The sequence below is a fragment of the Fusarium subglutinans genome (genome assembly GCF_013396075.1).
Source record: "Fusarium subglutinans strain NRRL 66333 chromosome Unknown NRRL66333_c0000004, whole genome shotgun sequence".
NCBI lineage: Eukaryota > Fungi > Ascomycota > Sordariomycetes > Hypocreales > Nectriaceae > Fusarium > Fusarium subglutinans.
In genome coordinates this window covers 59343-76492 of record NW_023502067.1, presented here as the reverse complement: position 1 = coordinate 76492, position 17150 = coordinate 59343, and the positions used below count along the sequence as shown (strand labels likewise).

At 47.7% G+C, this 17150-nt stretch overlaps 4 protein-coding genes across 4 annotated transcripts; 2 read left to right on the top strand and 2 right to left on the bottom strand.

The window, feature by feature from the left end:
• Positions 1–1103: 1103 nt before the first annotated feature.
• FSUBG_850 (uncharacterized protein) lies at positions 1104–5354 on the bottom strand (the record flags this gene model as incomplete). Its single annotated transcript, XM_036686915.1, has 1 exon — positions 1104–5354. One exon carries the CDS (start codon positions 5352–5354, stop codon positions 1104–1106), a length of 4251 nt encoding a protein of 1416 aa, XP_036543436.1.
• Positions 5355–7539: 2185 nt separating this feature from the next.
• FSUBG_849 (alpha beta-hydrolase) lies at positions 7540–9082 on the top strand (the record flags this gene model as incomplete). The annotated part of the gene is made up of 5 exons (XM_036686903.1): positions 7540–7657; positions 7714–7819; positions 7871–8165; positions 8241–8454; positions 8505–9082. The coding sequence occupies 5 exons, from the start codon at positions 7540–7542 to the stop codon at positions 9080–9082; spliced, it is 1311 nt and encodes a 436-aa protein (XP_036543435.1).
• A 12-nt stretch (positions 9083–9094) lies between these two features.
• On the bottom strand, positions 9095–10621 carry FSUBG_848 (uncharacterized protein; the record flags this gene model as incomplete). Its single annotated transcript, XM_036686892.1, has 3 exons — positions 9095–9859; positions 9917–10029; positions 10081–10621. 3 exons carry the CDS (start codon positions 10619–10621, stop codon positions 9095–9097), a joined length of 1419 nt encoding a protein of 472 aa, XP_036543434.1.
• A 776-nt stretch (positions 10622–11397) lies between these two features.
• On the top strand, positions 11398–14865 carry FSUBG_847 (uncharacterized protein; the record flags this gene model as incomplete). The annotated part of the gene is made up of 7 exons (XM_036686881.1): positions 11398–11713; positions 11767–11931; positions 11984–12040; positions 12094–12177; positions 12227–13028; positions 13082–14651; positions 14842–14865. The coding sequence occupies 7 exons, from the start codon at positions 11398–11400 to the stop codon at positions 14863–14865; spliced, it is 3018 nt and encodes a 1005-aa protein (XP_036543433.1).
• Positions 14866–17150: the final 2285 nt, after the last annotated feature.

Genomic DNA, 17150 nt, shown 5'->3' with positions numbered 1-17150 from the left:
AGAGTGATGCAGCTCTGGCGTGAGAAGGAGAGGGAGAGAAAGAGTCGGGATCGGAGGAAATTCTTGGGGTTGGATAGACGTGGAGTTTTTTGCGTGTTGAGCTCCGAAGAGTGAGGTACTTTGAAGCTTTGGCGTGGGCTAAACCATTTCGGGACTCAAAGTGGCTGCAGGGGCCTTGAAGAGAACCCAGCGTTAGTGGTTCTCAAGTTCCGATGCGACCGTTGAGAGGACAACATTTGGGCAGATTCAGGGCATTTGGGGCCATTTCTCAAAGACTTTAGGGGATTGATGCACTGTAAGCTACTGAACTTTAGCCCTCATACACGGGACTGGGATGACCCGCCAAATTGGAAGGATTGGAGCTCGCAACAAAAAAAAGGGACGTGAACGCCATCATGGTACCTTGGGTTCGGGGGATCATTACGCGATATGAGCGAAGTCCGGGTGAACAAGAATAGCGAACAACGCATGTGTAAGTCAGTGAGAGTTATCAATGTTATAGCTGAAGCATTCTTTTGCCAATCGCACTCTATTACCCCACCCAAGTCCCCCAGCTTGACCGACATGTCTATACCTCAATACTTCCTGATATTTATGTTGAGACAATTATCAAGGCCCTGCTGAAGTATCTTATCTCGCACTCCGGAGTTGCTGAATTTTCTTCGGGCAAATTGTCCATCCTGACTTCGGGACAGATCGGCCCGGATTGTGGTGGGGTTCAATTGGTCGATTTTTATCCAAGTTTTTGTCTGTCCACGGGAATAAACACTCTGGAGAAGACCCTTGATGACTTCAACTGCCAGATGCAAACACCTCTTCCATATGGAGAAAAAGCATTGTTAATAAAGTTGCGGGGTGTCGTGACATGGAACCCGTGATGCTCTATGGGCCCATTCGTGGGCAGATGATTTTGAGCAGCAATAACTTCTTGTCCTGAGCAGACCACGATCAGTCACTGCAAGTAGTCGGTAGTTATCAAACATTCAGTGCCAACTCATGATCATTAATGGAAGAAATCTAAATTATCATCATTACATACATCTAATATGCGAGGTATCAAATCATCTTTATACTTTTCCACGCTCTCATAGTCCATTACAATCTCAACTTCCACCAGCCCACCATACTTTCACCATCTCTTTTGGTACACTCAATGCTGATGAGATGGATCTCTTTCTATTGGGCCCATTGGTCCCCGAGGAGCCCTTGGAGCTCTTCGATTTTGAATTGTTTGTGTGTCCTTTAGTAACCAGCACCGATTTCCTTGGGGTACCGTCTTCCCCAAGCAATCCCGTTCCTTGACGAACCACTCCGATCCGCTCTTTGACCGGCTTTGGTGGTGGTTTTGGAGGAGGCAGTGGCCTCATTTCCACTTCCTCTGCTATATACTCCTTGCGAACGATTGCACGGATTCCGAAGTTGCCTTCTTCTTTCTTTGTCCGGCCGTCACGTCCTCTACCTCGTCCTTTACGGTCGAACCCAAGCTGGAATCGTTGCGGTGTATCTCGCTCTGTAAAAATGGCTTCAAGCTCACTGTCTGGCTGCCATTGTGCGGCTCGGGGAAGTGATTTGAAAAGATTGCCATCAACAAGAAGTGCTGTCACAGATGCAATGGTCGTTGGCGAACGAGGAAGCCTGATCCGCCTCCAATAGATCCACGAAATGATATGAAGAAGCACCAAGGCGCCCACGATGCCCTGTAGAATTCGAGTGGCGATCGCATCCTGTCGAAGGCGAACACTCTCTGTGACTTGACTGCCACTGATAACTGGGACGGCCTGAGAAACCGGCTCATCAGGATCGATACCGCTGACAATATTTGTCCCATCTGCGACTGGGAATGTTCCTCTTGAGGACAAACGCCGTCGACTCTTGAAGTTCAATGACTGTGCCCTAATGATTCCGTGCTGGGATAGTATAGCAGACTGGACTTCGTTTGCGGCACTGGGAGTTGAGCCACTGAATGTGCTGTCGGGTATTGCGAACTGAGATGCGTTCAGCATTGCAAAAAAGGTGTCAAGGAGACCGTCTGAGGTTACGTTGATGAGCTTTGAGTAATCGAGCTCTGGAATGGCGACAGTCGTGTCCTGGGCAGTGCTTTCGACCGGAATAGGAGGATGGTCCGGATAGAGACGTAAATCGTCGGGTCCGTGGAAGAGAACATCGACATCAACTGCTTCAATGGATTCGTTACAGGCAAGGGCATTGATGCTGCTCACTGGCATGTCACTAATGCCCACATCGACTAGTTCTCCCCATATGTATAGCCAGTCCGAACAATGCGGCGATGACGCTGTCTTTCTCAAGCCGACACCGAAGAGTGTATTCCTACTCAGGCTTCTGCCATTTGCAGGAAATGAAGTCATTGTCGTCCCAATAATTGCATTGCTACCATTGCGCTCTCCAGTTCCTCGGCAGGTCTCGCCTTCGAGATCGACACGAAGTGGATTGACTATCCTATCGTCAAGTTTGTACTCGAGGGTGAGGTTGGTGGAAATCTCATCGGATTGATACAGTCGGCATGACATGTTTGGGCGGATTGCTGTAAGTCGTGCACTGAACGTGAGATCGCTCCCTTGAACCGCTTCGGCTAGCGACATATTCGGTACGTTGAGATTCGCATATGTGAAAGGGGGGTATGGTGCGTCGCCGGCCAGTATCAGCGATGCCATGATGGTATCGTTGGTGCAGTCAGTACAGATAGGATCGTCGTTGGAGGATGCTAGACTGTTGGCGAAGAAGTCCTCGGTACGCAAAGCGATACTGGTGTTCTGGCCGACTGGCATCGGCTCAAACAGAGGAGCTGTTGCGACTACCATGAGAAGTGCAACAAACCCACCAGAGATGGCAGCCAGGGCAGCAATATCACGGATCTTCAGAGCCCTTGACCACGCAACATGCCTCAATGCATTCACAAGATTGAGTCCGACCGTTTCTTCAAACTCTCCTCGACGTGAGAGATGCGAAAACGGCGAGAGAAGTCTTGTCCACCATTCCAAGGAAAGCATGTACATGGCTACTAACAGAAGCACCAAGGCTGGCACCACAGTCCATGCGATGTACGCTCCATCGTCCTTCATCGTCCTTAGCCCATCATTCCTCTGCGACACTCGTAGGGAGATCTCGAATCCTATTATGATACAAGCAAGAACAAGGATGTAAATCAACCGAATCAGTCCATGCAATGTTACAGGTTGTCTCCATCCTGAGGAGTCGAATCGACGTGGTAGAACGTTCGCAGGAGGTGCGTTGCCTCCAAAGATATGGTAATAGCCCAGGTTGGGATTCTCCAACTTTTCGTGACCCTCAGCTCCGCTCAGGTAGGTCGAGCCATCAAGTCTTGCCCTCAAGGCCTTGTTGGGTGCAGCTCCCATGCCCTTCAGACATTCTACCAGCGGGTGGCTATGTGCCACAACTGAAGCCATTCCAACGATGGTGCTGGGATCTCGTGGGAGGAAGCCTTTCCTTGGAACGAGGAACATTGTTGACATTACCAGAACAAAGCAGATAGCAAGAAATGTAGTTATGATGTAGGCTGGCACCGGTCGTACGACAATACGGCGTTCAACGTAGCTTGCGATGGCTGTTGAAGTGCTAGTCGATGGCTCCATCATGGCATATCGAGCAATTAGGGCCGAATACTGCGTCAAGAAATTCTCGGAAAGTCTTCTCAGAGTATCATTCTCCGTTAAAGACGCCAGACTCGGCAAATCCCCTCCATCCCTTGTACTCAACGCGATGGCAGCCGACATAGCTTCGTCAATATCAAGAATGGCTTCTCGGCTGTACGACGAGTTCGTGGATGCTGTCAACAACTTCAGGTCTGTTGCTTGGCCGGACTCAAAGGTGTCAAGCATAGCTCGAGCGACGGTCCATGCTGGCACTTGACTTAGTGTGGTGTTTGTCGCCTGTTGGGCGGGGATAACGGAGAGGACGACCTCGGGCGTTTTAGAAACCTTTATCCTGGTGATGATGTAGTTAGGCTTGCACAGAAATGAAGCAGATGACGATATTGTGCCATTGAGACGATTATTTGATGTCCTTGATTGGCGCTTGAGCTGATCGATATCGGCATCCAGAACGCCAGCCATAACAGCTATTCGCTGATCATCGTCCTTCGCAGAATTTCCACATCGAGCTGGCTGAAGCGCAAGAAACATTCTCGAAAGGTCTTCATTACTCGAGTTGGCGAGTTTCGTGCTTGTGATCGTTTGGTTTGAGGAACATTTTCCATCCGAGAGGGTCATGTTCAACAACATAGCATTCCCGTTTTGCAGTCGTATCGAGTTCAAAGTCAGCTCGGTTTCTTCACAGTCCATGCCACCGATAAATCCGTCCACAACTGCTGTGATCTGTTTCAGTTCGGGGATATCGCTTATAAATGGCGTGTAAGCTGCTCGAGATGTGACCCCGTTTGGAAAAGTGATATTGTCAACTGCCAGAGCTGCAAGAGTTAAATACGGCAAGGATCCGACGTTTTCCAACCCGGAAATGCTGTTGGCGAATTCTGATTGAATTGTTGTAGCGATCTTGTGGTTGGCAACGGTGGTGACTTTGGGTGTGATGAAAGCCACAGAGAAAATGACTATTATTTTGAAGATTATGCCAGCAATGACTGGAATCATTACTAGCCAGTCCTTGTTTTTAGCTGATTTGAAGACAGCCACCGGTTCAGAAAGAGAAACGTAATCCAGTAAGAGAGACTTGTTAGCTTCAACCTGTGTGTTCAACATGCGGATCCACGGCATGGAAGCAGAAGCCTGGAACTCAACTCTGTACCAGAAAGCAGCCACGAGAATAAATATTATAGTTGTTCCATACTGCCACAGATATCTCGAAAGATCGTCGGACTCGTGAAGGCCTCCATTGTGTTCAGATAACTGAAGTGCAACTTGCACTCCTGCTATCAAAGCAACGAACACAACAGCATAGATGGCCAATATTCGTCGATGCAGAAAGACTGGGCGCCATGGTAATTCGATTTGAGTAGGTTCGGATGGCGAAAGACGCGGCGAATCAGGGAAAGCCTGGCTCATTCGCGATTTGATGCTTCCCAGAAAAGGCCATCGTATTCCACTGCTTCTTGATGGTGAAGGATTATTGCTTGGATCAAAAGGAGCAGCAGAGCTGGCCAATCTTTCGGAGTCGAAGAACGAAGCGACGTTTCCGTGCTGGGAGCCTGACAAAGCTGACCCAAGTCGGTGCGAGTCTGACTTTCCCAAGCCACTTGAAGATCCAGGTTCTGAAGAGTTCTCGACTCCATGGACAGCGCGGATATGTCGATGATACGAGTCAACGGGCTGGCGTATCATTGGACGAGCAAGCTTCGTACTTTGTTCCGCTTGAGATTCCATCGTCGATAGAAAGTTGTGTGATTATCTAGAGTGTTCAGTATCGTGCATGGTCGGTTCATTATCATGTTTGGCAGCAAAACCATGATGCTGAAGATTATGCTACCGTGGAGATTTCCCAGGATTCTATATCTCCATGTCGAGAGAGCAATCGTAGCAGAATAAGTCGTAAAACAGGTTCTCGTGAGATGGAATTGAAGCAGATGTGACGTGATGAAACGTATCAGAAGTGGAAAAGAAAGGACAGAGACAGAGAGTGACGAAGACAAAAGAATGAATGCAGCCAAGGCCAAGCAGGACTGGAAAACAATTGGAAGAAACTTTTCAACGAGAGACGAAAGGTAGGTAAGCAAGAAGCAAAAACAGACAAAAGTGCAAGTGACTACTAAGCTAGTGAGATGCCAGTAAGAAAGTGACGAAGGGGAAGAAGAGAAGAGAAGAGACAAATCACATTGGAAGATTGATATCAAGGCCTTCCTTGTTCGCATAAGTCAACTTTCTATACATGTATGTATGTGTAATGCTAGCCAGCAGAATGTAATAGGGAGGTCCCAGGCCAAGGGAACAGAGAGCTAATGCCCTACTATAATACAGTTTTACAAGGCCAAGCAGGCGAGCACTTGCATGTCTGCAGTTCCCCGTCCCATGTCTTGGTCGGAGGAGCCTCAAAATGTCATCGCTTCTCCGTGTCATAAGGAGACGGTAGCCCACAAGAGGATAAGCCGAGTCTAGATGAAACAGGCCCAACAGGGGTACTCTCCTTGAGTTCCGAAGACCTGGCAGCACAGCAGACGTAAGTTTCAATTATTGGCCAGGGTATTCGATAGCACTGCAACCCTATGATTTCAATTGTTTTTCGTCGCTTGCGATGAGGCGTTTAGGACTGCGGTAGACCGTTCCGCTGCTGTTTCTTAGCAGCCGCAGGTTATGGGCAAGGGTGGTTGCATACACGGAGAAATGTCTTTCTTTCGAGGAGGAGGACACTATCGTCTGGTGAGCATTCATTAGCTCATCAAGGCGAATTGCCCAGAAAGACGTTGTGTTCCCCAGATGCTAGCTTGCTTGCTTGCCTGCATAAAGTGAGGATACCTACCCCTGCTATCCATGCGCTTGAACAAATCACTCACAGGCGAAATTATACCCATGACTTGGCGCATTATGGCAATGCTGAAGATTATCACCGGAAAATAAATCCTTGCCTTGTTCAATTAAACAAGCTGCAGATGCCTGTATTTATGTATGTATGTAACTATGTTAGCAAACCAAACATTTTTGACAGGAAACGTTTTCTCGTCAACAAGCGAGCGAGCGGCATTTGTTTTGTGGCCCGAACTTGCTTGACCTGGTAAATTAACAGGACGAGAGTGCCCCGTCAGGCTGATGCTGTACTGTATGTAATCGTCGCGTCGTCAGATATAATGCTTTGCCTAATAAGCGGCAAGGATGAGACAGAACTTTGCGTGCTGTCGTCGCCAGCAAAGATGTGATGTGACTGATGTATTAGGTTGTGTTTTGTTGGTGTTGGAGCATAGTCACACCTGAATTCACAGTGCAGCAGTCCCTGGAAGCCCTGGGAAAATATACTTTAACTAAGGTATCTAGCCAGATACATACTGTGGTGTGAATGCCTGACTCCCGATAATCCGGAAGCTTTTACAAGAGGTTTCAGATCGCTCTCCCTACAACCTGGTACAAGAAAAAACATCTGAAGCAAAGACTTACTTATCTCAATTCACGCGACGTTTCGAATGTCACTAGTGTCGTCTGATTCCACGGAAGAGCTCGGGCTGCCGAGATCTTGATCTTCCAACGGCTTTGGGCTGGATCTGGAGCTAAACTGAGAGACTGTAACTCTGGTGTAGATCAATAATTATTCTATTCTACCTAACAATGATCTTCACTTTCGTAGATCAATATCAAATTTGTATCAAAAGATCCCTTCTTAGGTGACAAAGGCAGTTTTGTATAAATTTCGAGGCGCAGCATCAGCAGTCACGAGTTTATAATGCCTGTGCTTTTAATGGTGTTGCTCCCTCTACTATACTAAAGCAGCGGACCTAGCTCCCTCTTATAGCACAATGTCAGCCCAAAACTTTGTGCAATAGAACACTCACTCGTCAAGACCATATGCAGATCCAAGTCCGTCAATAAATACTTCGTATACAAACTCACAAACTCACAATCTATCATGGGCTCATCCTCTTCAAAGACTGCATACTCAGCCAGCAACACAGGCGGGGCATCAGTTGCTGCGTACGAATTATCGAGCGCTCTGACTGATACCTTGAGCGAGATCAACCTGAATGGTTAGTCGTAAGTCTAGCTTGTTGATTTAGCACTCACTGACTTGGAATTGCAATAGGTAGCTTGAATGAACAGCTTCGGCAGCTGCTTGAGCGTCTAGATCAAGAAGCAGCCAAGTATACCAACTCCAAGGTTAACGATGACGAATCAATAGAATGGAACCCGTGAGTATTCCCGTTTTCATTCCAGGAAAACATCCTGACTCGGTTCTATAGGTCTCAATCTGAAGTCCAGCTCATATCCGCGGCCTGGAAGTGTGCGCGTGGGACTTATGATCTCGAGAGCACCTTGGCTGATACCAGTTACTGCACGTTTCGCCGTGATCAAGTAGTCGACAGCTCTTTCGCCGGGACCGTAAAACTCATCACATCAACTGTCGTCGAGGCAAAGGCAGGCTCGCCGATGACTGATTCATTACCGGTTCTGGTGCTAGCAATACGCGGAAGTGCTAGTAAGATGGACCACATTGTTAATGCCAATGCTCAGCCCAGGACGACTGAAAGTTTTATTGTGAGTTCCCTTTCACCAATTTGTTCATCAAGCCATTTTGGTGTCACCTCATTCAGGGTTTCACCCAGCTAACAGTCAAAGGGATGCTTAGACGACCTTAAGGCACATTCTGGCTTTCTAAATAGTGCACGAGCTCTGGAATCGATTGTCACAAATCTTGTCAACAAGTACCTGGAGTCTTTTGACGAGACGAGTGGGAAGAGACCTCACATTCTTTTTACGGGGCATTCCGCCGGCGGAGCTGTATCACAATTATTATATCTTCGCCATATATCTAACCAAGATTTGAGTAAGTTATGGAAACAAGTATGGAAAGAGAAACTGGCTGACAAGATACAGACCAGTCAGCGAGGTTTTCGTGTGTCACGTTTGGAGCACCTCCTTGCTTGACCCGGCACGTTGATCTTGATATCTTTCAGCCAAGTAGCGGAACTACATGCGTCAACGTGATCAATGAGTTTGATGTGGTTACGCGAGCTGACAAACCCTACATCTTATCTCTGGTAGATGTCGCCAGAGCAATGCTAGACTTGCTACCAAAGGCAGCCATTTCTGAGCACGAAACAAGCGAGGGGATAGTCAGCGCTGCTTTAGGATCTACTAGAGATGACAAACGCCGTCTTTCAGACGATTCTGTAGACTTTCCAGTCAAAGAATCAAACTTTTGGCGCTTTCCTCAGCCTTTCTACCACCATGTCGGACCACGACTTATTCTGTTGACGCGCTACGTTGACAATCAGATGAGTCTCAAAGCAGTTGAAATAAGTTCTTCAGAGTTCCAAAAGTTGCTCTTCTGCCGTGTTACTGTTCATGGCAAGAGGTTCTACGAAGAAAGGATTGGTGCTTTAGAACATGGACTTTTCAACAATCGGTCAGCCTGGAAGCCAGACGGGAGATTACAAGGAGAAAGTTCTTGATCAAAAATAGTTCTACTGAGTAACTAATGGCCAATTCTGAGAATGCGTCTTGTCCTCTGACCGAACTGGCAACTTCACATGGTTTCTCCGTCTTGCAGATTCCACAGCCCGATAAAACTGAACATCAGCCAATATCTTGTCGGCGAGGGTCTCGGCAAACCCCGAAACTGGCAACTCTCCAAGAAAATCATCTCCATCAGCAGAATTCTCCACAGCCGACATAATAGCCTGACACTCCCAGCACAAGCAAACCGTATACTCCTCTCCAAAACGAATACGGTAGAGAGTCTGAGTCTCGTCGTTTCCGACAGCCAATTTTGACTTCTTGATCTTGTCATCATGGTTAATGAAGCGGCCACAACGTGCTTCCATGGAATTCAGGTATGCTGTTGCTGAGAGTTGACTGGTATGCCAGACGAGGTCAATGTCGAGTGCAGGGACCAGCATCTTGCCAGGATAGAGAGCGAAAAGCTTCAGATACCTCTCGTATCTCTCAACTGCTCGGCGAAGGGTTCCTTGCAGTGCTGGGCTTCGTATCCATAGATGAGCGTTCATCTTTTCAACGAAGACGCGTTGGCGCTCGACATTATCGACGAGTTTTCCAATGAAGCGAGAAGTATATGGCTTGCCAATATCTTGTGTTATCATGTTGCCTTGTTGGATAATTGATTTGAGAAGAGTGCCTGGAATGACTGCTTCTCCTTCAGGAACTTCCCAGGTCTTTCCAGTGACTACCCAGGTATCACGAATGGGTCCTTGCGACTTGATTGAATCGTGCTGCATCATAATTAGTTCATGTTACGGAGTTGGTGGCATTGCCTGGTATAAACGCACAATAAGTTTCCAAGGGAAGTTGACCCTCGGGAGGTAGTCCCAGTGCTGGTTTCGACAGTAGTCCAGATAGTCAGAAGGGTTAAGGAGGAAAGCATGCCATATCATCAGAATATCTTGTTGAATGGTCAGTTACTGGCCAGTTGTGGAAGAAGTGAGATACTCACCCACGGGTGGCAGCCATGAGGAATCAGTCATTGATATTCCAGTCTTCATATCGTTGACGCCGTCTTTTCCCATCGCTGAAGCCAACCAAGCATCGAACTTGGTAGCCCATACCAAAAACCTTCGCGCTGCTTCTCCAAGGTACCACGTCCATTTCTTGTCCCGCTTGGCCTCCCACGACGGGTTTCTTAGTGTAACTTCTTCATTGACATGCTTTTTCAAGCCTTTGATATACTTGCGGCGATAGATCTTCTTGGTCGGTTCGCCCAAGTTGAACGCCTTGTCGAGTTTCTTTGAGTCGAGAATTTTAATACGCAATGCATGAAAAGCTTCAAGCAATTCTAGGTGAACAGCGCATTGCACTGGAGTGGGTAGGTTATCTTTATGGGAGTCATCAAGCTCGCTGAAGATGTCAGGTCTAGGGATGATGGGGTTTTCATCCAAGTCGGTGGCTGAAGGATAGTATGTCTTTGATATGTTGTTGTTGAAGTCGCTGCAGGCTTGGTGAAGTGCACCTGTGTTGTAACCGATGAGATGCGACATCTTTCAGTGAGGTTTGGGTATCAAGGCGAAGCGGTTGGAGAAACAAATATAAATGCGCCGGGTCTTTCAAGTATAAGTGGTTAAGTCTGGATCACAAAAGAGTAGTCGGAGTTTGGTGTTGCCAGTCAGTCTTGATATCCAGCATCGGTCTGAGCTGGTATGCCTTGATCAGACCAAGACGATTAGAGAGCATCAGATGAGTCGAACCACAGGGCTGAGCCGCCGATGAAACTGGGCAACAGCGCTTATCATTAGCAATATATCCTTGTCGGTACTTTACGCCTCTACCATTTTCGATAGACATCTGCTGTATCGTATCTTGCAGACGCATCATTTCTAAGCGTCGATTATCTTGGCAAGAGGTAATTATCCATAGGTACGGATAGGCAGCCATCAGATCCCTTGCCTATTCTCCTCTTAATCTGCCTCGGCTAGCGGAAATGTCTTGAAAGGTTGCGGAATTTAGAGGTGGGCTACTGAAGTTCCAGCGACAATCTTGCTGTTTTGGATGTTGAAACACTCTAGTCGGGCGAGCTGAACTACCTAGGTAGGTAATTAAACAGGGCCCTTGCTGGGGCGCAGCATCAGAACGAGAAGGCAGCCTGTGAGGCTTTCGACAATGAATGTCTTGGAGACCAAGCAATAATTATGATGCCTATTTCTCGTATATCGCCAAATACCTCATCGTGTGAATAAGAATGATCATATTCGCTCGACAATTACCGGCGAATACAGCTTGAACCATCGACGACCGTTCTTCTTCCAAGTCATTCACAATGTCACGGCTGAGGCAAAAGGTTCTCCCTGTGCTCGCAGCATCTTCGCTGCCTTCATCCCACATCACTTCTGCGCCTGACATATCATGGACCCGTGTCGGCCCTGGAAAAGACCATGTTCTCTCGGAGCTCGAGAGCTTGTACTGGGATGGAGTCAAGGCCGAGCTTGAGAACATCGTTCGCACGCTTAAAGCGTGGCAGCAGCCAGAATTCGCTCAAGTCTCTATCGAAGACGAGGATGATGATCTCATCCATGGCTTCGATACTTTTCTTGACTCGGTCAGTCAGCAATCTCGAGCACACGCCATACGATATGGTAAGTAGGTATGAGATCCTTTCCAATAGTGAAATCGTATTAACATTTCACAGGGAAAATGAAGCAGGAACAGGCTCGGCTCAAGAAGAATTGGTCAACGAAAAGCAAGGCATATGGGCGCAAGTTCGCAAGAGATGCTATTATCGATTCCATATCAGATCGAATTACACAGCAAGCAAGTGATCAGATCAAGAGTGATGTAAGAGGATCGATTGAAGGTACGTCTAGCAATTTACAAACGTCAATAGAAGATACACTTACAAGTTCTAGCTGGTATCAAGCTCAAAGGAATGGAGCATAGAGCATGGATCCTCCTCCAAGCTGCTGGTATGTGATGACATTTGCAAATACTCAAGCAACGTGACTGATCACACGCATAGGCTTTCTTGATATGGAAAAACTGATCGAGCATCGTCCACCTCCTGACATGTTCGGGTTCTGGAAGAGGCCAGCCATTCCCCAACGTGAGTCCGTTCCTGCTACGTGCCTCTTTACATTACTCATATGTGGTAGTCGCACTTTCAAAGTTCAACGATGACTTCACTCCAAATTTCGAACCTCTTCGTTGCATGCGAAAGCAATGCAAGAAAGTTGTTCGCGGAAGTATGTTCATTCGCAACGACGATGGCTCCGATCCTGGCATAATCTGCGAAGAATGTTATCGAAGCCATTACTACGGAAAAGACCCATATACAAAGGCCTATAAGCACTGTATCCTATCAGAGACAATCACGCCTGAGGTTAGTAGGAAGTTGTGTGCGTGTCAAAGAATCATTGATGCCAGCAACGATGAAAGCTTGTTCCCTATATCCTGGCTAGAAGGACACACTGGCTATGGCAGCGACGTCAAGGGTAAATGTAAGCTTCTTCAACTCGGCGATGCAGTCGCTGAGGCAAAATATCTCGGACTTCAAAGCAGTGTAGGGGCAAAGCCTCGGTCTCGGAAAGATATTGAGAAGTCCAATTGGAAGGCAAGAGTGGAGGAACAGCAAAAGAACAGGTATACCTGGTCTTATGGATATACATCTTCTGCCAAGGGAGATGTTAGTGACTTCGAAGGCGAGGAAGAGCCGAAGTCGAAGAATGAATCCGGGCCTCGGGGTGGGCGGCTCAAGAGGATGAAGACTGTTCAGCAGACCAGTTTGCATGCAGACGATCGTTCACCTACTTCGACTAGTGTCAGCGTGGCGGAAGAAGCAGCAGAAGACGGAGATATCCCCCTGTTCTTCAGGAAGTACGTGGAGAAGTATCCTTACGGAAATGTTCATATGGCACTCCGTGTTGGCCCTATCGTCATTGAGAACGGGGTCGCACAGTAAGTAATTCTTTTCTTGCCGCCCTGCCAATACCAACTTACAGATAATCCAGTACCAAAGGCGGTGTCCTCGTGTCTCTTCGAGAAATGCCAATCTTCCACGAACGGTTCCACCTGCAGACAATGCCTGACAGAGACCTCGCAATTGGGGGCGGCCAGGATCGTCCTGTATGGAAACGTAAAAGAAAGGCTACCGACCGCAAGAGATACAAGGCCATCATGAAGCAAGTCGTTGGTGTGCCATTCAGCGGAGATTATGCTTCTCATGATCAAGAACTTTCTATCGTTCAGGATCTCTTGGCGGCTTGTAAACAGCCATTCGACGATCCTGGATTACCTACCTCTGATCAAATCAAGCTAATCGACAAAGTACTTGAGCCAGCTTTGGAGAAACTCAAGACGCTGCTCAGTCCTAGGCTAAGGGTATATCTTGGCAGTATTTCAGGGCGGCTTCTGAACCAAGACGTGAAGCTGGCTTGGAGTGCAACACATAACAATTGTCAGACTTTCTGCAGTTCACTCATCGACAAGACACTCTTCCAGCCTCTCGTCAATGGAGAGCCTGGTGGCATGTCTTCTGATGTGTCCCGTCTCTACACCATGAGCTTTGTATGCCCGGATGAGGGATACAAGAGACGAGGTGTACGAACCAAGTTTGATGTTCCGTTCGGGCTCACTGAAGAATACCTCCTCCGCTTCCACTTTGGACGTCACGACGAATCAGATATCATCGATACATATCAAGAGTATTGGTATGACTGGGGTGCTTTTGGCAGCACGCTGTACAAATACCAGGACTTATATCCTTGGGACTGTACAGAGGCCTATGGGAGATATCCTACCAAATGCGGTGACTGCAACCTTGCCAAGCATGTCTGGGCTTTCCCATTCGACTCATGGTCTATATCCTCGCATCATCTCTCACGCGACCGTCACATGTACGCACCAGCGTTGACTGATGAGGACCTGACAGCTGTTGGCAAAGGTGCCACTGCAAGTTCATGGATGCGGAACCGACTTACAGTCCTCTCGGCTATGTCTGTTCTTCACCAAGCCGCTGCAGCCATGGCTCAGTCGGTCAAGTTCCAAAAGGCCACTGCATGGCTGCACAAAGACCTTACACAGAGCACCCTTGATCCGTCTCTAGCAAGAGTCAAACTTGGCGGTATTCACCGTGCTCAGCCATGCAGCCACTACTACGAAGCTGGAGTTTACAGCCATTTCTTTATTGCTCCTTGGGCAACCCTCACTCGCGCCAAGCAAATCGAGGCGTATGAACTACAGCGAGATGGCCGTGTCGGTCTGCCTGATATGCCAGCTTACCTACGAAAGCGACGTTTCGGCGGGCACGTAGACTTGACGCAGCACAACTATGTTGACTTTGGAGGTACAAACCCGGCACCCGACATTGATAGGCTCAACTTAGTGCCCCATCACCACATAGGCATGGATCACGTAGATGGCTGCTACAGCGACTCCCACTTCAGTCCAACGTCCGAGAAGCCGTGCCATGTCTGCGCAAGCGGGTGTGGAAGTTCAACACGCAATGCAGCAGACTGTGCAAGTGGGGAGACTATCAGGATGGCCGAGGCGGCTGCTGCTGCTGCTCTCGCTGCAGAGAGTGTCAGTCATTCACATTCAAGTTGTGGAGGGGGTAGTTCTAGCTGTGGTGGTAGTTCGAGTTGTGGAGGGGGCAGCAGTTGTGGTAGTTCTAGTTTCTGAGCGTAATAAGCGATGAGGACTTGTATATATTTCGTCACTAACTATATCCAACTATATCAGATGTTGGACTTGTTCTATACTTTCTTATCAGTGGCTTGCCTGTCCTTACACGTAACTCAGTCGATCAAACACTGCCTTCTATACCCTCCACAACTACCAAGCATACATACTACCTATAGTGATTCAAGTAACTCCTGCACCAGTGAACCGACCGCGACCAAGTGTTGACAAACTCCACTAAAGTTTAACGGTCCCTCATGCAGTCACTGCTAGTTTCTCAAGCACACAACCTCCGATAGGCTATAACATCACCGACTTACAATGCAACGGTGTGCCACAAAGTGACATTCTTTTCTTCCAGCCGATTGCTTACACTACTTGTTAGACTGCACGTTCATGGTAGCCCACTCAGTGACCATGAAAACTTCTCTTTGCATATTCTAGTCCCAGTAGCTTAAAAGTTCTCCATGAATCATGTTCAGCGGGCAATCCACCTGTTTGTCAGGCTTCCACCTTACGAATCAAGTACCTACTGTTCATTAAGAGTCTTTGGTGTTCTTCGCCACTAGTTGAGCAGTTCCTATCACATCGCCACGGCCCGAGTGGACTCTCGCTGGGCTTGACACATGGCTACTGAGTTGGGTTGAGTTTGGGTTGGGTCCACGGGACGATATCGCCGATCGGTGTGCTTATTTAGCGTTTCTGTCAGTAACTTTTAGACTACAGAGATTGATTCTTGAGCGATTTATGAATTCTGCGAGAAGTTGCTTTGCAAAACATTCCAGGGTCTTGTTTGAAGAAAGTGACTGGATGGCTGTTGGGGTACTGACTGCAATGCTACACAATGATAACTCTCAACAACTCCTTCAGTGACCTTTCTAAGCAAGATGCATCGAACATCACATACAATGCACACACTTTAAACACCTCCACCTTTTTCAACAACCCTCTACAGACCTTGACTTATCGTCCCCACCATCTCAAACTCACTCGGTGATACTAACTCACTCCACAGTGCCATCGTGAGTCAAAGAAAGACAGGCACCCGCCAAGAACATCCACAGCATGTGACATCCAAGGCTAAAAGACTTGTCACGATTGAGTCAGCACACCTACTTTCAAAGTCTGTCATGTAGGGTAGGGCAGGGCTCTCTAGCTCTGTAGGTACAGTACAGCACAGTACACAATTGTCTCCACCCACGCCACGTTGTGATCTGCCAGGTACTAGTCAGGGCATCGACTGCTCTGATTGGTTCCAGTACTCAGGTACCGAAAGCCGTTGGGAGGCAAAAGCCCACAAGAACAAAGTTTATGCCTCAGAAGCGAGCGAGCGTTGAATCAGCGGTTGCTGCTAATGGGTAAAGTTTCTTCTACTAGTTGCTCGTTAGAGGGAGACAAGCACAGCACAGCACATTACATGGCTTTACCTTTGTGGTTGTAGGGTGCGGCCCGCTACCGAGGAATGAAGCCTACCTACTTACCTAGGTACCTTACCTAGGTATATTACGGAGTACGGATGATTGTGTGACACCATTTCTCAACCACCTCCGTCACAGCTGAGTAATTGTGATCTCGAGGTTGCTCAAAGACCCTCTAGTCTCGAAAATATACTGAAGCTTATTGCTTGTGCAACCAACAAAAGTAAACATATTCCGCGTAAGCGTTGCGATGCGTTACGTTGTGTGCTTGCATATGCACTGTAAACAAGGACAAAGGCCCACTAAGCCCCTCCCTATCTTGAAACAATGGATGGAAGCTGAACCTGCATTAGTAGCACCACCAGAGCTTCTCGTGGGCAGTTCACAGCCTATTGTGAAAAGTCTGATTGTCATGTCTCCATCATTAAGGAACATACCAAGAACTCCAAGAGAACAAAAAAAGACGCAAGGAAGAGGCAGAGATTTTCGATAAATCGAGATGAAGATTGTGCTGATCATGGTGGGTCTCCCTCACTGTTGGTCGTTGCATTGGGGGCCATCTTGTTGATACAAGTTGCGTTTTCTCGCGGGTTTCGATCCTTTCGCTCATAGGATTCGGCGCGATCGGGACGGATTCAAGATAGATAGATGATTCGCTTGGCGAAAAGGATTGACCAAACCTGGGGATTGGCGGGGGATCAACGCAATTAATTAATCTGAAGCAAACACATTCAATCACATTACAAGTCACAAGATAAGCAATTGGCAGGAGAAATGAATATATGTCATAACACTATGAATATATATATGTTAGAAGGTATAATAGATAGATCCCAAAGCCAAGATCCAGGATCGCCCTGGATGGCTGAATTCCGAGCACCGTAAACACCAGGTATAGATAGAATAAGCCCAATTCTATAAAATCAAGTTTTACGCGGAGGTCCAGCTCTCAAATGGACCAAACCACACGCTACGATGTAGC